The following is a 21,426-nucleotide window of genomic DNA, read 5'->3' as shown; positions in this document are numbered from 1 at the left end:
GCGTGACAGCTCTGTGACATATCTTGTGACATATCTTTCGACAACATATCCTCAACGAACACCAGAAAACAATGGTCCCCCTTGTCATGCTCTCACCGGATGTCTCAAGATTGCTGAGAGCGATTCAAATACGAACAAGATTACTTATTGCAGCCTAGAGAGTTTAGTACTTGGTGGAGGTTGAAATTTAAACGTTGAACCCGACATCACTCGGAAAACCTTGCCGCCAGCCACTCTATCGTCAACGGAGTCAGCATCCCGACCTTCTTCTCTCCAACGAAAAAGTCCAAAAACATGTCTTGATGCCTCCCGTTCGGCTGCACGACAAACTCGGTTTGGTTGTGCTGCTTCTTGAACGCCTCTGCAAACGACTCGATGTCGTCCTTCAATAGCTCTGCGCCACCCGCAGAGATCAACACGTGCTGGAAAACCTTCTCCGCCCCGACAAACCAGTTTTCTGGTGCCGAGACCGCCTCGGCAAACGCGCGATGCTCAGCCGGGACGTCTCTGAGGATTTGGGGTCCCCATGCGGACATGGTGCTCAGAGACACAAAGTCGTGGCCATCGTTAGACTTGTGTGACGGGCTTGATGCGGAGAGGCTGATCCATGGCGAAACGAGCATCGCACTTTGGATTGGCGCTGGGAGGGAAATGAGTGGAACAGATGGCAGCGGGTGGAGGATGTGGGAAAGGATTTGGAGAGTCAGGTTTCCTCCAGCAGAATCGCCAACAATCTGGAGATCGGATGGCTTTACACCAGCTTCGAATAGGAAATTGAGTGCCAGGCGGGCTTGGTTGAGCGGAGTTGGGAAAGTTGCGTATGGCGCAAGCGCTGCAACCGGTTCAGCGACAAAATTGCGGCGAAACTGGGAAGTTGTCGATCAACTCGGACGTACTGTATTCAAGCACGGCAACACCGATTTCGACGCCTTTCTTCTCGAGTTCCAGCTGTGTGTACCTCCAAAACGATATCGAATGCTCAGACGTTGGCAACAAGAAACCTCCCCCTTCAAAATCCGTCCAGTCAACTGATATAATAACGCTCATAAGTACACTCACCATGCAAAAATAACACAACGCGCTCGGTTCGCTTGGGTCCAATCCAAAACAGGCGCGCATCATCCCCCAACTCGTCGACCGTACTTGGCAGCTTGTTTGCTTTTGTCCACGTCTGATAAATGTGCTGGTCCGTCCCAAGAATGCATTGCAACTGCGGAACCCCGAGACCTCCAGTATACCACAAGAACGCGTCTCCCATGATGCGCTTCAGCGTCCGATCTTGGTTATACCCTGCATACGACGTTGTCACCACCTTCCACAACAACACTACCGCTGATAGATATGAGCTGGAGATGTCGCAGGCATGACCGTGACGCACGTAAAGGAATCAAATTGAAGGCCAGTCCCAGCTTCTGTGCTAGACTCAGCTTTCCGTACTGTGATTTGTCTGGGGGTGCCATGGTTCGGGGCAGTCTGCGATCACTCACACTCAATTTATGCTATCTATATCTACGCTGGCAAAATAGATGAGGCGAAATTTCATTCGTGCAGACTTTTAGCTCGAAAACGATGTCGATATCCGGTCACCTTGATCGGGAGCACGGCTATAAACGAGACTTCGCGAGTTAGCCCGCCCACCGGCGCCTTGCAGTTTGGATTATTCCAGTTTGAGTGCTCTCAATTGGGCTCATGCGAAGGTGCCTATAAAAGTATCGGTCACATGACCGATTCCGCGTTGCCCTTCAGCGGAAGATGCATTCCAGTCTAGTGATCGCGGGATTACTTACAAGTTCATGTAGGGCTGGATATTGGAAAAGATGATGTTCTCCATTAATTTCACAGGATTGAAAAACGCTCGATTTAGCGACTCTAGGCGCGATAGTCTAGTACAACCATAAACTACCAGTCCTCTTCGACATCTACTTCTGAGTCTGTCTCCTCTTCAAACCAGCGCAAATCATCATCGTCGACCACCACCTTGATGTCCTTCCAGCTCTTACCGGGTACACGCGCCCAGATCTCGGCCATCTCGGGGAGGGCGACCTGCACGGAATACCACGTGCGCTCAAAGTAGTCGCTTAGGGCGGCCATCGGGCCGCAGGCAAGGGGTACGTCGGCGCCGGCGTGGATGACGCGTAGGCGCGGGAAGAGAGACGCGAGGAAGCGCGCGACGGGGTGGGGGCTCTGAATTGGCGAGTCCAACACTTCGATGTGGAATAGCTGGGGGCAGACGGGGGCGGCCAGGGCGCGCTGACACAGCTCCTCGGATAGGGGCGCGGATGCGTCAATCACGAGACCGAGGGTGTGCAGGTTGCGGCAGTTGGTCGCAATCGTGATAAAGGCGTCGAGGGTAAGCTCTATGGGGAAGGGGCGATGTAGGTCGAGGGGGAAGGATACTTGTGGGAGAAGGGACATCGACTGGAGGCTGGGCCAGTTCTTGGTCACTTCATCCAAGAGCGTGTCGGTAAGGCCGGCAAACCCAAGGGGAAGAACGAGGAAGAGCCGCGTGAGGTTGGAGAACTCTGCAAGTGCACGCAGGCACGTGGCCGCGATGGTATAGTCGCCCGGTTTGGCTGTCGTGTGCGAAACGAGATCCTTTGCTGCAGCAAAAAACTCCTCCAGCGAGCGTCTCCGGCCGATTGCGTGGTATGTCACCGGATCAAAGTCGTTGATGCAGATTTCCTTCACATTTTCCGGCGCGGGGAGATGTGGCAGCGCCTCCAGTAGCAGCTCATAGGACTTTCCCGTACCGAGCAAGAAGTTGACGGAGACAACCTCAAGAGCGTGGGACCAAATCACCGGCAGCAATTCGGCAACATGTTCCGGGTCAGTGCCGATCGTGTGCAGATGCTCCAGACGCCGGAACAGCGGATCCGAGGTAATCGGAACATTCTGCCCCTTCATTGAGATTAACTGCACGAACGTCAGATTTGCGAGCTTGCCTAGGCCCACCAGCACACTGTCGTTAATGCTGAGCTGATCAGTGGAAACATGGTTGGCGTCGCGGAGCCGGCCAAGGAAGCGGTTCACGCTGAACGCTGTCCAGCGAGTGCTGCCGACACAGAGACTCCGGCTTTCGAGAATGACACAGGTGAGTTGGGCACAAACGTTGTCGGGAAGTCGGTTAAAAATGTCCCTCACAGTGAGGCTGTTATCCACCAACATGTGAAAGGTGCGAAGTGACGGTCCGACGAAAAGATGAAGGAATGGCGCCCAGCGTTCGGCTTGTATGATGTTTGGTGGGGTCCACGAAAGAGTATGCAGGTTGGGGGTGAGCAATACATTGTTGCAGCGCACGGTAGCGAAGATTCTGTCCGTATGATAAGCAGGGAAGTGGTCGAGGACATTCGGCCCCTGGTTGAGATAGAGCTCGTGGACGTGGGAGAGATAGAACAATGGGCGCTCCCAGTCGGCGAGCGTAACGCGAGCATTCTCGAGCTAGAAAATAACCGGTTAGATAGTATTGTGAACGAAATCGCAGTAAACACACGAGAGGTTTCCACTGTCTGGGGGAGTTGCCGTCGAACAGTTCGCGTGGCATCATATTAATGACGCGCTTGAGCCCGTGAAGGGTGTGCCACAGCATCGCGAAAGCAGTTGTGGGCACGATATGTGTTTTGCCGAGAGTAGAAAGCAAACGCAGCGTGGCATCTTGGGCGTCGAAGTCGCCCTCGTCTCCGAGATGCTCGAGGATGCGGTGGACGAAGCCTGGAATAGCGCAGACGGAGTCGACCGCCAGGGTCGAGGGTCTGGTGGTGGAGATGATTTCAGAAGACATGGTAGTATTGAGGCTGAGATTAGACTGAAGAAACGGAGAGATGCAATGAGAGTGAGTGTTGGCAGGAGTGATTGTGAATAGAGGAGGAGTTGCGACTCTTTATTAAAAGACGATCGGGCCGACACCGACAAAGCATAGTTCAAAGCGCCAGAGGCTTTCGGCACGCATTGTTGACAACCAAGCACACCTAGGCCTAAAGTTGGAATTTGGTCATGGAAAATCCCACCTTTTTTCACTCTGAACTTAAAGTGGTATGTACTATTTGTTGCAGATGCGGTGAGTATTCCGTGGGTATATAGTTGAGAATCCGTCTACTCCGATGCGAGAGTATTTGCGCCGTTGACTGTTGACGAGTATTGCGCCTTCAAGTTGGCTTAAGCGAGGACTTGAATTCACACCGTTGAGATGAGACTCTGGATCTCGACATAGGCTGGCCGTCGAAGGACTGGGTGATAACGACCCCAAGTGGAGGAAGAAGGCAACTTTTGTCACCGTGACTCTCTAGCCACATCGATGTTGGAAACGACCATATCGATGCGATACGACTACGGTTCCCTTGCAATCTTCCCCGTGTCGAGCATGAATATATGCATGAGTACGAGTCACTACAGCAGCTGTCGCTGTCCTGTTTGTGGCCATCTCGCCAATCTAGGCGCTTTGGCCTTACAGCATGTCAAACCGCATGGCTCTAGCGTCCTTCTCCTTCAGCAATAACCTCGTCGAAATCGGCGCACTCACCGCCCTCGTTGGCTCCACCACCGCAGAGTCTCTTGTCCTTGGCAACAGAGGCGCGGCGGGTGTAGCATGGGCGGGGATAAGTGCGTTTGGCGCTGTCTCTGTTGCGAAAGCATGTCTCGCTGGAGCGTGTCCGGGTTGGGTGCGGGAGATTTTGGGCATTCGCTCGGGCATATCGGACGACGCGGTGGGGTTCGAGATGGATATGACATCGCGGCTGGCGGTGAGGGCGGGGCGGGGGACAGAGCGGCTAGTGGCTATCTCTCGTCATAGAGGGGTGAGTAGTACAACTTCAAGCTGCTTCCAAGGCACTAACTGGGAATTTACAGCGCACAATATGCGTATATACTCCCAACGAGTACACCCGAATCCAGCTCGCCGCAATTCCCGAGACTGCTGCAGACCGCCCCATCCGGATCCGCACTCCCGCAGACTACGCCTACATGGCCCCCCCACCGGACCATCGCACAGGTCGTCATCCACGCCTCCTCCCTCTGGAAATTCTTGGAGGTCTCCGTTTTATGGTCACTGGGTGCCCAAGCGACAACAATCGCGTCTATAATCCCATGGGCATACTTCTTCTTCGGCGCCATCCTTCTCGATATTAACGACTCCCGCCGGATCGACCCCAACTACGGCGAACTTGATATCGCCGCTGGCGAACTCCCCCACAAGCACCCACCCCGGCGGATCACGCACAATCATCCTCGGCACCGCTCCTGATCCGCGCAACGGCCCGCTCTGGACAGTGTTTTGGGCGACGGGGGCACCCCTCGTGGTAACCTCCATCGTTGCAACGTATATCACGCTCTCCTTCACCAGCCGGAACGCGGTGCTCGCCTGGGCTGCATTCCAGCTGCTCTGGCTTGCCCTGCGCACGCTTGTCCACTACGTCCTCCCACCGGCCGAGCGCACATTCCAGCCGCTGTTCCGCCCAGGCTTCCGCGGCGAGTCACGGGACCGCGAATACGCCACGATGTCGATCAGCGTAAAAGAACGTATCGTGAATTTGGTGTTGGCGTTGGGGGAAGCGCGGACGATTGGGCATCGGCGCGGGCGGGAACATTATATGGCGGACTCGTTTGAGCTTTCTGTGGTCCGTCTGATGCAGAAATACACTGTGGATATATATCCACTTACTAGCACGCAAGCTCCTAAGCATCTGCAAGTAACGCTTCGCGGGATTGTTGGCGACACCACGCTTGTCTGTGCCCTTTGGATGCAAGGCGCCAGCGGGACGCCAATCGGACCGTATTACTGCTGTGTCGTCCTCTTCACAAATTCTCAATCGCAGACCTTCGCGGTTCCTGCTGTCCGAATACTCAGCGGCATCTCTATTTTCAATCAGAAACACAGCGAAGATCGCCAGACTCGCTGGTGGTACTGGGTTCCGTGCGAGGGAAATAGATGGCTTGAATTCCGCCTGGCGGGGAAAGCACCGGTCACTCAGGCTGCTGGTGCGGTATACGAGGCGGCGGTGCGCTCGGACCGGGAACTCGACGCGTTTGTTACTTCTGGAGGGCTCAACTCCAGTGGGCTCAAGGGCTTGCAGGAGGTGAAAATTGCCGTCGAGCTGGCGCGGAGAGGAAGGGATGCTATGATGCAGTTGTTGGGAGCGTAACTATGTATTATGGTGTCCATCGACACAAGATCGATAATCGACGCATCTACCTCTGGTTTGGGAGACAGTAATCCAGGAAAAAGACGAAGAGGGAAAGAATATGCACGTTGCCAGTGGGGGGCTATGTCACGGGAGTGCCCTGAGTTGGATGATATTGGGCATCGTCCTCCAACTTGAACGGTAAGCAAATTCGGATGATCATGATAGTTGAACTCTATTTCATCGCGGTACTTGAAACGGGTGTCTAATAATCATAATCTTCGTCCATCCAATGACCAATGATGCACTCTACTCGGTTGCTCTCCAACTCCTGGCGCCATTCTAACCAGCTGGTAAAAGTAACTGAGCCGGTGTACACAAAACGCGTCGAATAGTGCGTCGCGAGTGGCGGTCGGCGAAGGACATCCATCACGTCAGCAAAGACTGAGCTGCTTCGCACCGTTAAGATTTTCAGAGCACGGAGCCGGCTGGAGTTGTCGCTGAGGGCGTTGCGGATCAGTAGCGTGCCGATGGAGCGATGGCCAGAGGACCGCCAATATCTACTTTCCTCAGAAACGTCCATAAACAGGTGTTGAAGTCGGGAGTTGGAGCGGAGGAAGGCTGAGAATAGCATGGAAAGTGGCGGTGAGTCTGTGTCCAAGCCCCGGGCTAGAAATATAATATGTGAGTATTCCCCGAAGATCAGCAATTTCTTTCATACCGTCATAAAGCCAGCGTGTCTGATCATTGATCATCAGACCCAGCGAAAGTAACGATGAGCCCTGTTGGGCAATATATTCAAACACCGAAGCCGCGAAATCGGTGTAGTCGTGCTCGTTTGGCAAGTGAAATCGCAATGCCTCCATGCCTGTTGGACGGCCAAGCCTTACCCAGTCGAAAATCGGGCGGGAGTGCACCCATTTGAAGGAAGCGCGACGAAGCATGGCTGGTACTTGATTGCTGGGCATTGGGCCCTCTGCTCCCCGAAGGTATTCAGAGACACCAATAGTCAGCTCCTCCAACATTGGGAAGGAGGCAATAAATTCCACCATTTGTACGACCGAGAATCCCCACACGCCCGAAATGCGCAGATGGGTAACTTGAGTGAAGCCGGTAGGACAAGGCTTGATTTTTTTGTGGCCAGGACTGACAAATCCCTGCCCATGCAGCCAGAGATGTCGGACTGTATTTTGGAGATGCGGGCTGATGTTGCGCTGGAAGGTTGATTCGAGCCAGCGTTTCCCGCCTTCAGCCAACCGAAAGTGCAATTCCCGAACGAAGGGGTAGAATGTAGTGTCACGAGAAGAGCGAGATCGCCGAGAGGGAAACAAGCGCTCAAAGGTGTAGGCCTTCCGCTCGACAATAGTGACATTGCGAAAAAGAATGCGGCGACTTGGGGCAACCCATGCTCGGCAGACCAGCGCACATTTTGCTAATGCAAATGTATCCGATTTATTAAGTTCCACTTGGTCATGACGAGTGTGAGGCGTAAAGTTTGATAAAATTAGCTCGACAAGCTCGATGGGGAGATACATGGCTGTTCGAAGCAAGATGTGTGTCACACCACGAGATGTGACCCCGCGTGGGAGATAAAAGTAGAAGATAAGATAAATAGCACTAGATTATGACAGCAGACCATCTCGTTCGGCCTTCGCGCGTGCAGCCACCTCGAGTTCGTTATAATATCCACTCTTGAGGCACATTCCCCTGAAGATGCCATCCTCCCTCTGGAGGAGCTTGTACGGTGTGTCAAATTCGACGACTTTGCCCTTGTCGAGAACGAGTAAACGATCGTAGTCGATGACGGTCTTGAGCCGATGAGCAACTGGAGACTTGTCAGATTTCAAGTCTAACAATGAAAAGTGGGCTTACTGGTGAGCAATAACGAGTCTGTAAATTCCTCCCTGATAGTGGTTTGGATTTTTGCATCAGTCTAGATGAAAACATTTAGTATGGACTTGTTTAAAAAAGTAATTAGGATTCATACCTTGAAGTCAACGCTGCTTGTTGCCTCATCTAACACAACAATTGCACTTCTCCTCAGCAACGCTCGCGCCATGGCAATGAGCTGCCTCTGGCCCTGAGAAAAGTTGGTTCCACCAGCGGACACCTGGGTGTCAAGCGTAACGACAGTTTTAGAGTCCACATCGGTCAACGCAGCACTGAGAACAGACTCTGTTGTTGACTCCTCCCGCTCAATACCAGCGCGGGATGCTGGTCGAGAGGATTCTGGAGAAGCAACGGTTGATGTAGCTTGGGATGCGTGTCTACTACGGCTTATCATCTGAACACGATAAAGCACGTCAAGACAAGTTGCATCATCATGTTCATCTAGTCAGCCAGTTAGTGTTGCAGAGAAGAGAAAACAAAGTTCATACTGAAAGGATCAAGATTCTCTCGAAGGGTTCCAGAGAACAAAGTAGCGTCTTGAGGAATAAATGTCTGTCAGAACTAAGTAACGAGTTGTTCTTGCGTTCCTGCTTGAACCATACCAAACGCGACCTCAAGTCTTCCACTCCGATCTTCGTAATATCGATCCCTAGTAATGATGTTAGACACGTCGTTGTTGTGCGGAGGACATTCAGCACACTCACCATCGATAAGGATTCGTCCACTAGAAGGATCGGTCTGTTGCGAAGTTAAGATTGAAGATCAGAAAATGAATACATAACTCACAAAGCGCAGAATACTCATGGCAAGTGTTGATTTTCCGCTACCAGTCCTTCCCAACAACCCTACTCGTTCTCCCGCTCTGAGATTGAAAGACACATCCTGGATAACGGCAGGCAGATCAGGCGCATACTTGATCGACACCTTCTCCGCAACAATAAGCGAGTCATTGGCAGAGCTTGACGGCCAGTAGGCGGGGGGACGATGCGACTCAATAACACCTGGTGGCTCTTGAGGCAGCTCAAGGTATTCAACGACTCGTTCAACAGCGCTAAGACAAAAATTAGTCAGAGGAATAGCCACCAATAGACGTAAATTACTTCAGGTCAAGTTCAAGGCCAGTCCAGAAGCGGCAAGCCCAATATACACTTGTTGTGAAGTTCAAAGCACTGGTTATGGCCAAACCCGCGAGACCAGCATTGTTGACAAGGAAATGTATGGCAAACACTGTCGTGAAGAGTACAGCCTAAGCAGGTGGTGAGACGTTTTTCTCTTGCAACGAGTGAGGTCTGTACCAAACTGCCCAGGAAATCGAAATTGAGAAGCAGCCAGCGATTGGTCATCCTTTGCTCAATTGTAAGATCAGTGTAAAAAGACAAGGAAGTTGAATCACCAGAAAGTATACCACATTTTAGTGGTAAGGTCAATTCGCGTATGCAGATTGTCGAGGAAACGTTTCTCTGCCGCAAAGGCTGAAAGGGTTGGTTAGTATGAAAGACAGTGCCTAGTATTACAAACCTCTGACAGTCACGATCCCAGTGAGCAACTCCCCAAACTCCGAGAAGATGGGAGAGCGCGAATTGGATTCCATTCGTCGGAGGTCCCGGCCGGTATTGAGGTACCCGACCGCAAATTGATAATAGAAATACCCAATGGATGCAGCCCTATGCGATGAATAAGCGCTACTACTCATGTTGAAAAGCCAGGATAACTTTACGGGAAGAGGAATGCAGGGAACACCACACTACGACACGTCAGAACACATCTCATCCTCCTCTAATCAAGCGACTCACGTGACCGTGACGAGGGCGGCAACGAATCCAGCCAACGATGAATTGACCTGTTGCAAGGAGGAGGAAAGCGACGAGTCAATGGTTTCAATGTCTTTCCCACTGGATGCTTTTGAGTATGAATCAGAAAGAACACGCGGAGACATACAAGCGATTGAGCATCCGTCCTTGAGGGGTGGTATCATGGAAACTATACTTTTGTTATTGTCGAACACAAGGTTGGCGAGGAGGAAAATACCGGAAGGTAGCCCGAACAACAGTGACAAGCAAAGACCTATTCGCGATTAGCCTCAAACCACATATGATTCATGAGATGACATACTTGAATAGCAGTCGTGAGGCACGCAAAGCACCCGTAATTTGGGCAACGGAGGAGCAGATGGTAACTAGCGCACTCGTAAAGCCAATGGCAGCGTAGATTCCAACATAAAACAATGGGTGTTCTGCCGCACTCGGCCATTGTCCATTGAAAAAGCCAGTTGTTGACGGATGCGGCTCATAGCTGAAGCTGGAGAAATGTGACACATCCATTGGGATCTCATATTCAGCATGGCCAAATGATCGGTAGGCGCCGTATATAGTCGACACATTTTGATGTTCCTTATATGCTTCGCCCCACGTCTGTGGAAACCATAAGCAAAAAACAAAAGTGACCTCAAGTCGGTGTTTACTTTGATCCAAAGCTACAGTTGATGTCAGTGAGCGATGAAGACCACAAGTACGCAAATCTCACCTTTTCTCCCACGCCCAATAGCTGCGAAAGTAACACCATGACCGAGAGGAAAGCCCACGTCCAGTAGGACGATGCTTGCAAGTACCGCTTGTAGATCCGCCATTTAACCCCACCAACCTCGCGATGTTCATCTTTCACGAGCTTGCGTGGTTTTTTGACCTCGCCGTCTTTGGCACCACCATCATTATCGCCGACAACAGCATCGGCAGCAGCTTCGGCTTCGCCCGCAGCTTCCTCGGCAGCAACTGCCGCCTCCTCCTTTTTGACTTCCACTGCTGCATCGTGCGTGATGTCGTCCAAAACGCCTTCGGCCCGGAGGTCTTTAACGGTGCCTTGAGTATCAATACGGCCATCAAGCATGCGGACCAGGTAATGGGCGCCGGGAAGTACAAGTTCCACGTGATGGGTAACGAGGACCACAGTACGGTTTGCTAGTAGAGGCCCACGGAGACACTTATCGTACAGAACGCGAGAAGTGTGGCTGTCCTAAGGAATGCTCAGCCAAGATGTTGACAAGATTGAAGTGGACATACGACGGCGCTTAATGGATCATCCAAAAGAACATACTTGGTCTTCGCATAGACCGCTCGAGCAAGGGCCACTCTGCGAGTAGATTAGAATAGACTTGTATCAGCAATAGGTAAGAAGCAAACCTCGCTTTCTGTCCTCCGGACAAGCTCACTCCCTTCTCCCCGATCTCAGTCGCATCACCATCTTCTAGCATGTCGAGGTCGGGTCTTAACGCGCAGCAGTCTATAACTGCATTGTACCGGTCTTCATCGTAGGGGAACCCGAAGAGAATGTTGTCCTTGATAGACTGGTGACGAAGCCAAGGCGATTGAGCAGCATATGAGATGGTATGCATGTTTCCCCACTCGTCAATTTTGCTCGCGTTTTTGGACATGAGGATTCGGCCCCCAGGCAGCGATGTCATTTCTCCGAGAACAGCCATCTTGGAGACGAGTCAGTCGAGAAACAAGAGTGGTACTCGGAATACAAACCAGCAAAGCAGTTTTGCCACTGACAAATAATTAGTGCATGATGAAGAAACAAGACACACAAACCTCGCGGTAGGTCCAGTGACGAGGGTCAATTCTCCTTCGGGGAAAATCACAGATATATCCTTCAGTTCAAATTTGTGGTCATTCGCGACAATCGCCGTTCCGTTGTCGCTCTCCGCAGTGACTATCGAGTCCGCATCCGATGCAGGCTTCTTGTTGTCCTTATCCTCGACTTCTTCGACTTCGTTCCACTTGAAAGAGGCGTTTTCGAGACCGAGACGGCCATCATCGTATTCACCAGACAGCAAGTGCGGATTTGAGCGTCCACTTTTGAGAGTTGAAACCTGTTCGGAAACTTCTGGTTCCTCAAGGTAGACAGCGATACGATTGAGCGAAACCCGTGTTTGAAGTATTTGAACGATGAATGTAGGAATCACTAACACTGTTGTCAGAAGAAATAGAACTATATTCGAATGGCAACGTACCGTTCAAAGGTTGCCGAATCATTCCAAACAAGGCGATTGCAGTGAAGGCCTTGCCGATCGTAAGCTGGTTGCCCAACATTACATACGTGCAGAACGAAATGACGGAGATGAAAATCGGTGCAGCAATCCAAAGGCTAGAGGATTTGAGTCATTAAGTTTAGCTGAGTTGCAGAGAGAAGAAGACATACAGGTAGAAACCAACGCCGTTGATTCTCGCCTTAACCATCCATTTGATTTCATTGCTCCGCGCAGCCAAAGCTCTATCGATCCAACGCTCCTCCCAGGCAAAGAACTTGATGAATTTGATTGCCCCAATCAGCTCCGTGAGGACGCCCATTCGCTCATCACGAGCTTTCAGTACTCCTTTTTGAATGCGGATGCTGCGTTTTGTGAGATAGCTGTTCAGCGGCCATCCTAGGAGCAGGACAACGAAGCCTGCGAATGCCGATAGGCCAAGCAGTTGATAGAGGAAAACGGAGCCGATGATGATTTCCATTGGGGCTCCGTATAAAAAGTAAAAGCCGGATACCTAACGAAAATGTCAATTACTTGAACGGATGGAGTCTTCAGTAGAATCCTTACCTGCATTCCGATACGGTTAGCGTCGCCCGCCATCAAGTTGACAATTTTGCCTGTGTCGGCACCGCTCTTTGGGTCATCAGCTTTGTCTGCCTTTTTCTTGTCGGCTTTTGCCTTCGCCTTTTGTTCCGCTTTGGTGAGTGTGGACGGAGAGCTTTCCGCGGCAGCAGCAGCTTTCTTCTCAGCAGCGGCTTGTGCCTTTTCCTTATCCACGATACCGCTGAAGTCGAGTCGCTTGAGAGCCTTGTCGTAGATGGAGGCCATCAGCTCAGATCGAATGCGTGTCGCTGCCCTCCGACCGATCCACAGATGCTGAACGTCGCATTGTGCCTTGGCGACGGAACAGACGAACATAAGCATTGCGTATATATACGCTTTGCCTTTGTCTTTCTCGGTTTCGTTTTCCGTGTCAACGGCATCAAGAATGCGCTTGAGGAAGAAAGGGCCTGCATAGGTGAACACAACGCTGAGGAGCGTTAACAGGAAGTCCATTCTAGAAAACGGGGGTTATTTTTGAATCGTATACTCGCACGGTATACCTACATGATATCCAAAGAGTTTGCTGCCCATATCCGTTTAAAAAGGGTGCTCTGGCTGCATTATCATTCAGTCAGCTGACAAAGCCGTAGAACTCATCGAAACTCACCGAAGAGCGCTAAACTTGATGAATATAGGGCGACTGCTGATGCTGGGGGACAAACCCCAGACGTCGTCTTCGTTGAGTGTGGTATTTCGGCCCTAAAGAGGAATGAGATTTCGTTAGAAACAAGGAGAGATAAGACTGACGCGTTGGACAAGGGGATAGACCCACGTAAACGTAACCCAGCCCCACAAAGACGTGTAGTCCTCTGGCGAAACGGAGGCGCCGATGTCGCTTTTCTTGACTAGATGCGAGGGCAACGCGAGGGGCATGCTGAAGATAACCGCAAGCAGTCCGACAAGCGCAGCAAGGTTTAGCGATAGGCCGAATAATGTGAATGTCCCCGGCAAGGGGACACCATACGCGGTATGCTGGAACAAGAACCCGCCAAGTTGGAGGATACCACTGACGAGGTGGACACAGTAGAGTGAGAAGAGGTCAAATGGCGGGGTTGCCGTGGGGTGGGAGATGGGTCGCACGACTGTGTAGAGCCATGTTATGGCGACCAGATAGCGCTGAATGGCTTCCCACAGCGGCTGGCCCGTGATGAGCATGAATGAGCCGCCCGAAATCCACGCAAGCGACTGGCACAAGCCAACGAGGGAGAATACGAATGTTCTCCACAAAGGAATAGTTTCAACCACATCGACCGTCTCCGGCTCCGATATGTGTTTGTCATCCGCCAATGTGAGGCCCTCCGCGTCGTGGAGAGGCAGGTATTGGGTGAACTGGCTTTTGAGCACGTTTAACGGTCGCCGAATGAGTTTTGGGAAGGGATAGTGGAAGCGCGATGCAAAAATGGCAACGAGCACCAAGCTTGGCGTTATTGCCGCCCAAGAACCGCGTACGCACGCGTCACTGAGGTCAAAAGCATTTGCACCCTCGCAAAGCTTCATAGCGGACGGGTTTCGTGCCTACTACCACAGGCCTGCAGTCGAGACGGAAGATAGAGTCAAAAGAGCAGTGGAAGATCATGTTTACGAGTGAAAGTTTGATGAATGATGGCCGAGCGAGCGGCCCATCCAAAAATATACGAGGTGGCAAATCGTCATTAGTAGCGTCTCTGTACTTTCATCTCCAATAGGTATCAAGGTAGTGTAGCAAAACCAACAGCCTCCTTATCAAAGTCAAAGACCGTATACTGGTTCTTCATAAAACTGTCACCCAGCAACCACACATCATCGCCGAGCCCGAGATCTTCTGCTGCAAGTGCGCCAATGCAGCGCGTCTTGTTCTGCGATGTCTTCCCGAGATTAAAATTGGCCGCCGAAATGGGCCAGTCCGACCCGCCCCAGTTGAACGACAGCTTGGGCATGGAATCGCATGGGAATGAATAAAAGCCTGTTTCATGGTATGAGAAAGGCCGAACTGAATGTGATGAGATAGTATTACCGTTGATGGTGTCGTATAATTGCGAGCCTGAAACGTTGGCATAGACTTGCTTCACTGCATCTGGCGGACCGTACATGATGGTGGTGCCCGAATCGATAATTGTATCGAAACCCGTGACGGCAGTCTTGCCTCCAACCTTGATGCTACCGCTACGAACTTGCCAGAATCCAGACATGGCATCCACATCGTGGAACTCGATGTCACCTTTGTATCGCGCAGGGTTAGCACCTCCGAGATACAGCTCTGATTCTTGCGAGGCGAGATAGAAAGAGAATTGGTTGGCGGGAAGGGTGTGGTTGGCGTTCGCGGTATTAAAAAATGGGTTCTGGTTAAGGTTGGAGATGGATTTGAAGCCAAGACCTTTCTTCCTGTTAGCCAAAAGTTAATGTGGTAGAAGAAGATACACACCCAATATGCCATCAATAGGATCGCTTTCGAATGCAGAGGACAGATTGTCGACAGCGCTGAAGTATTGGTGGTGTGCCTTGATGCCAGCAACGGACACAGTGTCCTTTAACAAAATCAGCAGGACAACACTACCTAATGGCTAGACCCACAGTAAATATTTTGCCGCTGACTGCCGATCCGTCTCCATAAAAGATGGAAAAGTTTCCTGACTTCTTGTGTGAGGTGGATGACACCGAATCGCCATACTTGGCTTTGTTCTGGCAAGTGGTACTATTGCAATGAACGGAAGGAACCCAGAGGTCGGAGGAGCCAGCTGGAAGACGCGTCAATTCGTCAACTTGAACATAGACACCACATACTGTCGAAGTCAATGTAGAATTTTTGCGCGGGTGTTCCAATGGAAATTGTCCCGGCCCATTCTAGGTCGTTCTCCTCGTCCGTCAGAGCTTCAGAATGACGCCTGCCTCGAGACTTCTTAGGACGACCCGCCAGACGCTCCTTCACATCGTGAGGCAACACCGCGAAGGGCTTGATAAAGGCTCCCTGATACACAATGAATACAGATTAATGCGGCGGAGAGATGTGCGTACTTTGGGTAAAGCCTTGATTCCGAAGTGTTTGGCCAGGTTGAGGAGGTTGCCACGATGTTTGTTGATAGTCGCGACATTCAACGCGCGCGCACGGTCCAGGTCGAAGACACCATCAGCATCGGAGAGGGCTGCTCTTTTCCGCAATGGAACTTTCGAATGCCTCGTGAACTCGACAGAATGCCGTCGGTGGGCTGCTGAGTCGGTGGGGAGGTGGAATGCATCAACACTTGGTATGGCGAGCGCCGCGAGAGCGAGCAAATGCAGAGCAAGGTCGGGAAGCATCATGAGTGTAACGAATGGTGGGGAAGGATTGGCTGCGCTAGACGAGCGCGGGGGAGGGGCAGAGAGAAAAGAGTTTAGGTGGCAGTTGGATGGCAGTAAGTACTTGAGGAAAAGTGGAGTTGACTGCCGTTATAAACGCAAATAGGATGCCGAGAAAGGGTCGCGAAGCAGACGCGAATCGCTACGAATGACTTGAACGAAAAGCTCCGCTTGCTCAACCGTGAATCTATCGCCTTGCAGTTTGTTCTGCTGCAAGGTCAGCCTGATGGTCAGTGGGTTGCGCGAGGGGAATGGTTAAGAGCATCGCTGATACGAGGGTACCATTGTGCCAGCGAAAATGGTTCAATTGGTTGAGTAACAAGCGCGATGGAAGCGGCGCACAAGTGGAGTCCAGAAGAAGCAGGAAAAGATGATTGGCATCATAGATGGGATCATCTCACAACTTGGACAGGCCTTCGTTCGACGGAATGCAGCTGCATCGGATATGAAAGCGTTTGTAATTATTCGAGCAGACGAATGAATCTTTATAGCCAATCTACGAGGTTGTGAGAACAACCCGAACACCTGGCAGCGCTTTCCTTACTGCCCACTTGAATACCGTCAAGTCCTCTGGTCGGCCTGCAACCTTTTGCACTGACACCCATTCCACCTGCATCAGCACCGGTAAATGGGCTAGAAATGGAAGCAGCGCATAAGCGTCGGCCAGCGCATCCCACGCCACGCAGACATATACTGTGCGTGTTAGGCCGCGAAGGGCGGCGATTTCGTCTGCCTCGGCGGGCGGGGTGTCAGCGAACCCGTCAGGGAGAAAGAGCTCCAATTGGCAGCGCCAGTTGCGCTGTCCAAGACGGGAAAATAAACTAGCGCAGGCAACTCGTTCTCCAAAAGTGCTTCGTTTGAACGTCGTTTCAACCATCAGCAATCGCGGATTGAAGCAGAATGTTTCCAGGAAGCTGGGAATGCCTTCGATATGCTCATGGCAGATGATGCGACACGTCTTCCTGGCTCGGCCTGCAACAGGATGGACATAATTTGGGTTTGGTTGGGGCCACAAGCAGGTTAGTTTGAACGAATGTAAATGCTCGTGAGCACTGATGAATTCCCTCAACGCCTCATGTTCGATATCTGGCAAGCCGATTTCCAAGCTGTTCAGCGAGGGAAGACGGAGTTGACGCAGAATCGCAGATATGTCCGCCGCAGGAATGTTTGAACTCGGCTCCAGAGTCAACGACGACATGTCGAGTTGGACCAGCGTCGCCTTGTGAGTGGAGGCCATCGTGAATGGAAGGGCGTGCACGCTTTCCATCTCTTCAATCCGGACTTGACCACAGGCGGAACGGATGGTGAGAAATTGCTCTCGCTCAAGCGTTAGAGAGTCACCCAAACAAAGCAGGGCGCCGCAACTTGAAGCACGTCTTGAGCGTCCCGATCGGTGTACTGGGATTTGTACTGGATCAAGAGGGACTTGGGCACCACGACTCAACCTCGCTCGAGCCAGGGCACTCGTTTTGCATTGATGCAGCAAGCCGTTTACGACGAGGAAAACCCGATCACCAGATCTCCTCGAAATCAACGCAAACGTATCCCACAAAGCAGTCCAATAGGCCCGAGCAGAAACCTTTTGATAATAATATGTGTAGGGATAATCAGATATGCTGAAGCTTTGTGACCATTTGAAGTGAATTTGGTTCAGGTCTGGCCACTTGCGCGCTATTTCGCGGAGCATCATCATGTCCCGTCCCCCACTATACGCCGAGAAGTTGACTGTGAGGTTGGTGATGCCCACCGGTTGTTGAGTGACTAGGAAGAGGGAGCATATAAGATGCGACTGGATGGTTAGACATCCATCGGAGGCTTGAATTTTGTTTCGTTGAAAGTATATGCGGAGGGCAAGCTCGTTGAGAGCGGTGCAAACTCTCGCTGCAACGAGAAGACAAGGGTCGCTCGACTCGTAGAGGATGAGTTCGAAAAGCTCCACCGGAAACACATTTGTTGGGTCGCTGGCTAGCCTTCGCCCGAACCAGTGTATCATCAGAGGAAGAGAGAAAGTTATCGACTGTGGAAATAGGCCAAGGGGTTCACGATCGATGTTGACTGCGGCAAAATAGAATCCAGAACAACGATCCATTAAATAAAGTTTTATCGTACATTTGTTACTCTACGGCTTCTTGCAGTCGCAACTCTCAGCATGAGTAATCGCCTTCTCGAGTTGTTGTTCAACAGGTTTGACCTCGGAAACGGCCTTGTTGAGATCAGTGCCGAGGTTGAGAGGCAGGTTGACAACGGGAGGTTGAGCCGATTCGTTGACAGTCGTCTTCTGCGTCTTGGCCGTGGTTTGCTGGTTGTTGGGAGAAATGGTCTCTTCGATACTCGTCGGGGGATTGGAGCTGACAAAGTTGGTCGGTTGGGACTATAAAAGGAAGAAAACAGAGAGAGACAAACCTAGATCCTTGGGTGCGCTGGTTAGAAGGGTCGTTCGAGACAGGCTTCTCCGCACTGAAATAAACATCAGGAAATCGAATGAACCAAGTGAATAAAAACACGCACAGAGTGGTAATCTTCTGCTCTGTCGATGCGACTGGCAAAGACTTTGGATCTTCGATCTTCTTGACGGCGTTGTCTCCCAAGTTGACAGCAAGAGTCTCAGAGTTCTTCTTGTTGGTGGTGGCTGGGTTGGTGTCGGCGACAATCTGCTTGATGGCGGTGCTGCAAAGGAGAGTTGGTTTGGGGTCGAATAACAAAAAAAGGGAGATAGACGCACTTGTCAGTTGCTTGCACCTCCTTCAAAGGCTGAGAGAGTTGCGATTCGGGTTGCACTTTGGCGGCAGCTTGTTGGTTCGGGGTGCTGCAAGACACACAAGTCAGTAAAAAAAAAACAGCGAGAAGGGGAAAAGAAGATACACGCACCTTTCACGGAATCCAGTACCCTCCTGCTGAATAGTTTCGCCCATAAAGCCTTGTTTCTTGCAGCAGTCGGCCCAGACAGCGTTGAAGGTCGGATTGAGACTCATAAACTGCGCATTCGATTGGAAGCTTGCGACATTCTTCTCCGTCACTTGAACGACGCCGTTCGTAGTCGAGATTGCGCAGTTGACAAGATTCTGTTTGGCGAGTCAGTTCTGAAAACAAGAAACGAGCAATTCTTCCGTACGTCGCGAGGAACAGGTGTCGCAACAGCAAAGACGGCAGCGAGAGCGAAAACAGCGAGGGTGCGAGAGAAGGCAGGCATTTCGTTGGTTTCAGAAAAGGAACGTGTGGTAAAAGGATTGTAGATGGGTTCGTCGTGCTGGTTCGTGGATGAAGAGCATCGTCACAAACGTGCCGCATTTATACTGTCGTGACTGATGGCGCTCAACTGCCTAATCAGGAAGTACCCCGCCTTACAGGCCCACCTGCACACCTGTGCTTGAGCTAGACACCAGGATTGGTAGGAAATGAGTAACAAATAAGCTAGGGCAAAATCTGAAGCCAATGCTGTGGTCCAAAAATGAGGAATTCACGATCTACAATACAACACGGGTTTATCGCAGCTTGCTTAGGCTGCCAAGTTACAAGAATCGCCGCAATTATGACCGTTCGGAGTAGCTAGGAGGTGGAGCAGAGGTAATGACACTATAAGCGTCGAGAGATACAAATGAGGCGCGAACAACGGGAGTTGTCGAATTGGGATCAGTGGTGGGGTCAGCATTGTTGAGACGCTCGCGCTCCAGCTTGGACGGGAGAGCAGTCGAAGATGTCATTGAACCACTTTCCCGAGTACTAGTAAGCTGGCCTGCGACTAGTTGACTTCGAGCTTCCCAGTCCGACGTGTGTCGATACGGCTCAATAGCGGGGATGTTTGGCTCGACATAAGTCATGTTGGAGGAATGAGCAGCGCTTTGAGTAACCGAGCGAGTGCGGCGCAGTCTTCGGGCCAAAAGAGTCCCAAGAGCAAGGCCGATTAAAACCAGCACACCGACAACAACGCCGATGATCAAGCCAGTTGAGCTTTTGTGGCTCTTGACGTTATTGCTGCCCCCAGCTGTACCTCCACCTTGGTTTGTAGATTGCGAGCTGGACGGGCCCGTTACCGAGATGAATCGGGATATGCTGTCCACAACGGTCACAGTCGACCTGAAAACGGTCCCATTGACAGTCAGAGGAGCTGAAGCACCTGATTGGCTGCCTTGCACATTTCCATTCGCCTGTGAAGAAGTCCCAGATACAATTCCAGCTTCGAACGGTCCTACAGGCACCTTGTTTGCGGCAAGCACATCGGAGACCCCAGTAACAGCGCCTCCAAAAACCGGAGTAAAGTCCAATGTTCCAAACCCAAATGCACCAGCTAACGCGGAGTCTGGAAGAGCGAGAAAAGATGAATCACTAGAGAAAGCGCCACAAAGCCAGGTCGTATCGGTACTAATGACTGTGTCGGATCCATCTGCGTTGTTGATAACGATGACAGCAGCAAGAGCAGCAGGCCCTGCATCAGTAGAGCCTGGGTTGGGTATGTTGGATCCAAACAACGTGACGATGTTTGCGGCACCAGAATGTATACCAAGAGACGAGAATTTCTGGACGCGATGGTAGTTTGGAATGCTGGGCACGTTTGGGGGAGCACCAATGTAAACCCCATTGAGATACAGTCTGAAGCTGTTGTCGCAGACGATGTAAATAGTTGCGCTGCTTGCATCTGGCGCAGCAGAGAAAGTCTTGCGAAACCCTACAGTTCCGACAGGAGCATCAGAGTCTGCATGGGCCGTTGACCATATTTTGATTGGTGCATATGGCGGTGATGTAGGAGGGGGAGGAATTGAAAGACTGCCACTTAGTCCGCCGGATTCGACGACTGTCGCAGGGGAAAACGAGCCGGAAGAAGAGGATGGAAAATTTGGCGGAATGGTAGGAGAAACCAGCCACTGAGAGTCCGAAACGAGGAGGTCGTTAGAGTTGTCGGCATATTGAATATGAATGGCAGCAATAAGACCAGGTGTGGGACTGTTAGCATTATTCTGATTAAATGCGAGGACGGAGAAAGTGTTGCTGGTCGTATTTAGTTCCGCTCCAAAGTAATGGACTGCCTTCCAATCGTCTGCCCCACTTCCCGACTGGCCGATAGGTTGACCATTGACCCAGAGTGTGAATTGATTCACCGCCGTTATGTAGAATGTCGCAGCGGCGGCAGTCTTGCCAGAAGAAGGGCTGAATGCTCTAGTAAAAGCGACATTGCCTATTGTGCGTTGCGACGTCCATATCCACGATGCAGACGACAACTGACTATCGTCCCGTACTCCAAGACTCCTTCGATGATGTAGTTCTCGTTGATAAGGAGACAAACCTATCGAATAGGTCAAGTTCGACCGTTCTGCCCTCAACAACAGACACACCTAAACAATAGCATTGGAAAAGAGTGACTGCGACGAGGAGACCAAGTCGTCTTGACATGAAAAGAGGGCCGAGTGCTGCTCACGATAGCCGTGTGAGCATGTCTTGCTTATACGACCGTTTTGAACTGCAAGAAGCCAGAAAACGATCATTCATCAA

At 51.4% G+C, this 21,426-nt stretch overlaps 6 protein-coding genes across 6 annotated transcripts; all 6 read right to left on the bottom strand.

Annotated features, from left to right (window-relative positions):
- Positions 1-206: 206 nt before the first annotated feature.
- On the bottom strand, positions 207-1,460 carry MIND_00958300 (Abhydrolase-3 domain-containing protein; the record flags this gene model as incomplete). The annotated part of the gene is made up of 4 exons (XM_037366199.1): positions 207-832; positions 897-1,007; positions 1,060-1,332; positions 1,379-1,460. The coding sequence occupies 4 exons, from the start codon at positions 1,458-1,460 to the stop codon at positions 207-209; spliced, it is 1,092 nt and encodes a 363-aa protein (XP_037217611.1).
- A 439-nt stretch (positions 1,461-1,899) lies between these two features.
- On the bottom strand, positions 1,900-3,778 carry MIND_00958200 (uncharacterized protein; the record flags this gene model as incomplete). Its single annotated transcript, XM_037366198.1, has 2 exons — positions 1,900-3,438; positions 3,491-3,778. 2 exons carry the CDS (start codon positions 3,776-3,778, stop codon positions 1,900-1,902), a joined length of 1,827 nt encoding a protein of 608 aa, XP_037217610.1.
- Positions 3,779-6,378: 2,600 nt separating this feature from the next.
- On the bottom strand, positions 6,379-7,648 carry MIND_00958100 (BHLH domain-containing protein; the record flags this gene model as incomplete). The annotated part of the gene is made up of 2 exons (XM_037366197.1): positions 6,379-6,782; positions 6,835-7,648. The coding sequence occupies 2 exons, from the start codon at positions 7,646-7,648 to the stop codon at positions 6,379-6,381; spliced, it is 1,218 nt and encodes a 405-aa protein (XP_037217609.1).
- Positions 7,649-7,735: 87 nt separating this feature from the next.
- Positions 7,736-15,906, bottom strand: MIND_00958000 (uncharacterized protein; the record flags this gene model as incomplete). The annotated part of the gene is made up of 34 exons (XM_037366196.1): positions 7,736-7,938; positions 7,986-8,046; positions 8,101-8,444; positions 8,492-8,555; positions 8,606-8,652; positions 8,708-8,741; positions 8,790-9,054; positions 9,104-9,249; positions 9,299-9,347; positions 9,397-9,475; positions 9,522-9,667; positions 9,721-9,747; positions 9,797-9,895; positions 9,942-9,983; positions 10,032-10,067; positions 10,116-10,414; positions 10,465-10,476; positions 10,527-11,012; positions 11,060-11,129; positions 11,180-11,478; positions 11,528-11,546; positions 11,591-11,963; positions 12,013-12,146; positions 12,201-12,541; positions 12,595-13,084; positions 13,135-13,185; positions 13,238-13,329; positions 13,378-14,145; positions 14,343-14,572; positions 14,624-14,983; positions 15,032-15,134; positions 15,181-15,344; positions 15,391-15,574; positions 15,622-15,906. 34 exons carry the CDS (start codon positions 15,904-15,906, stop codon positions 7,736-7,738), a joined length of 6,402 nt encoding a protein of 2,133 aa, XP_037217608.1.
- A 2,155-nt stretch (positions 15,907-18,061) lies between these two features.
- On the bottom strand, positions 18,062-19,132 carry MIND_00957900 (uncharacterized protein; the record flags this gene model as incomplete). The annotated part of the gene is made up of 6 exons (XM_037366195.1): positions 18,062-18,290; positions 18,346-18,399; positions 18,451-18,609; positions 18,665-18,748; positions 18,811-19,004; positions 19,055-19,132. 6 exons carry the CDS (start codon positions 19,130-19,132, stop codon positions 18,062-18,064), a joined length of 798 nt encoding a protein of 265 aa, XP_037217607.1.
- A 337-nt stretch (positions 19,133-19,469) lies between these two features.
- MIND_00957800 (uncharacterized protein) lies at positions 19,470-21,327 on the bottom strand (the record flags this gene model as incomplete). Its single annotated transcript, XM_037366194.1, has 2 exons — positions 19,470-21,220; positions 21,270-21,327. The coding sequence occupies 2 exons, from the start codon at positions 21,325-21,327 to the stop codon at positions 19,470-19,472; spliced, it is 1,809 nt and encodes a 602-aa protein (XP_037217606.1).
- Between the last annotated feature and the right edge of the window lie 99 nt (positions 21,328-21,426).

The sequence above is a fragment of the Mycena indigotica genome (assembly GCF_014461135.1).
Source record: "Mycena indigotica strain 171206Taipei chromosome Unknown Mind.scaff0008, whole genome shotgun sequence".
Lineage (NCBI taxonomy): Eukaryota > Fungi > Basidiomycota > Agaricomycetes > Agaricales > Mycenaceae > Mycena > Mycena indigotica.
Note: the sequence above shows the minus strand (reverse complement) of the source record. Positions and strands in the feature narration are given on the sequence as shown.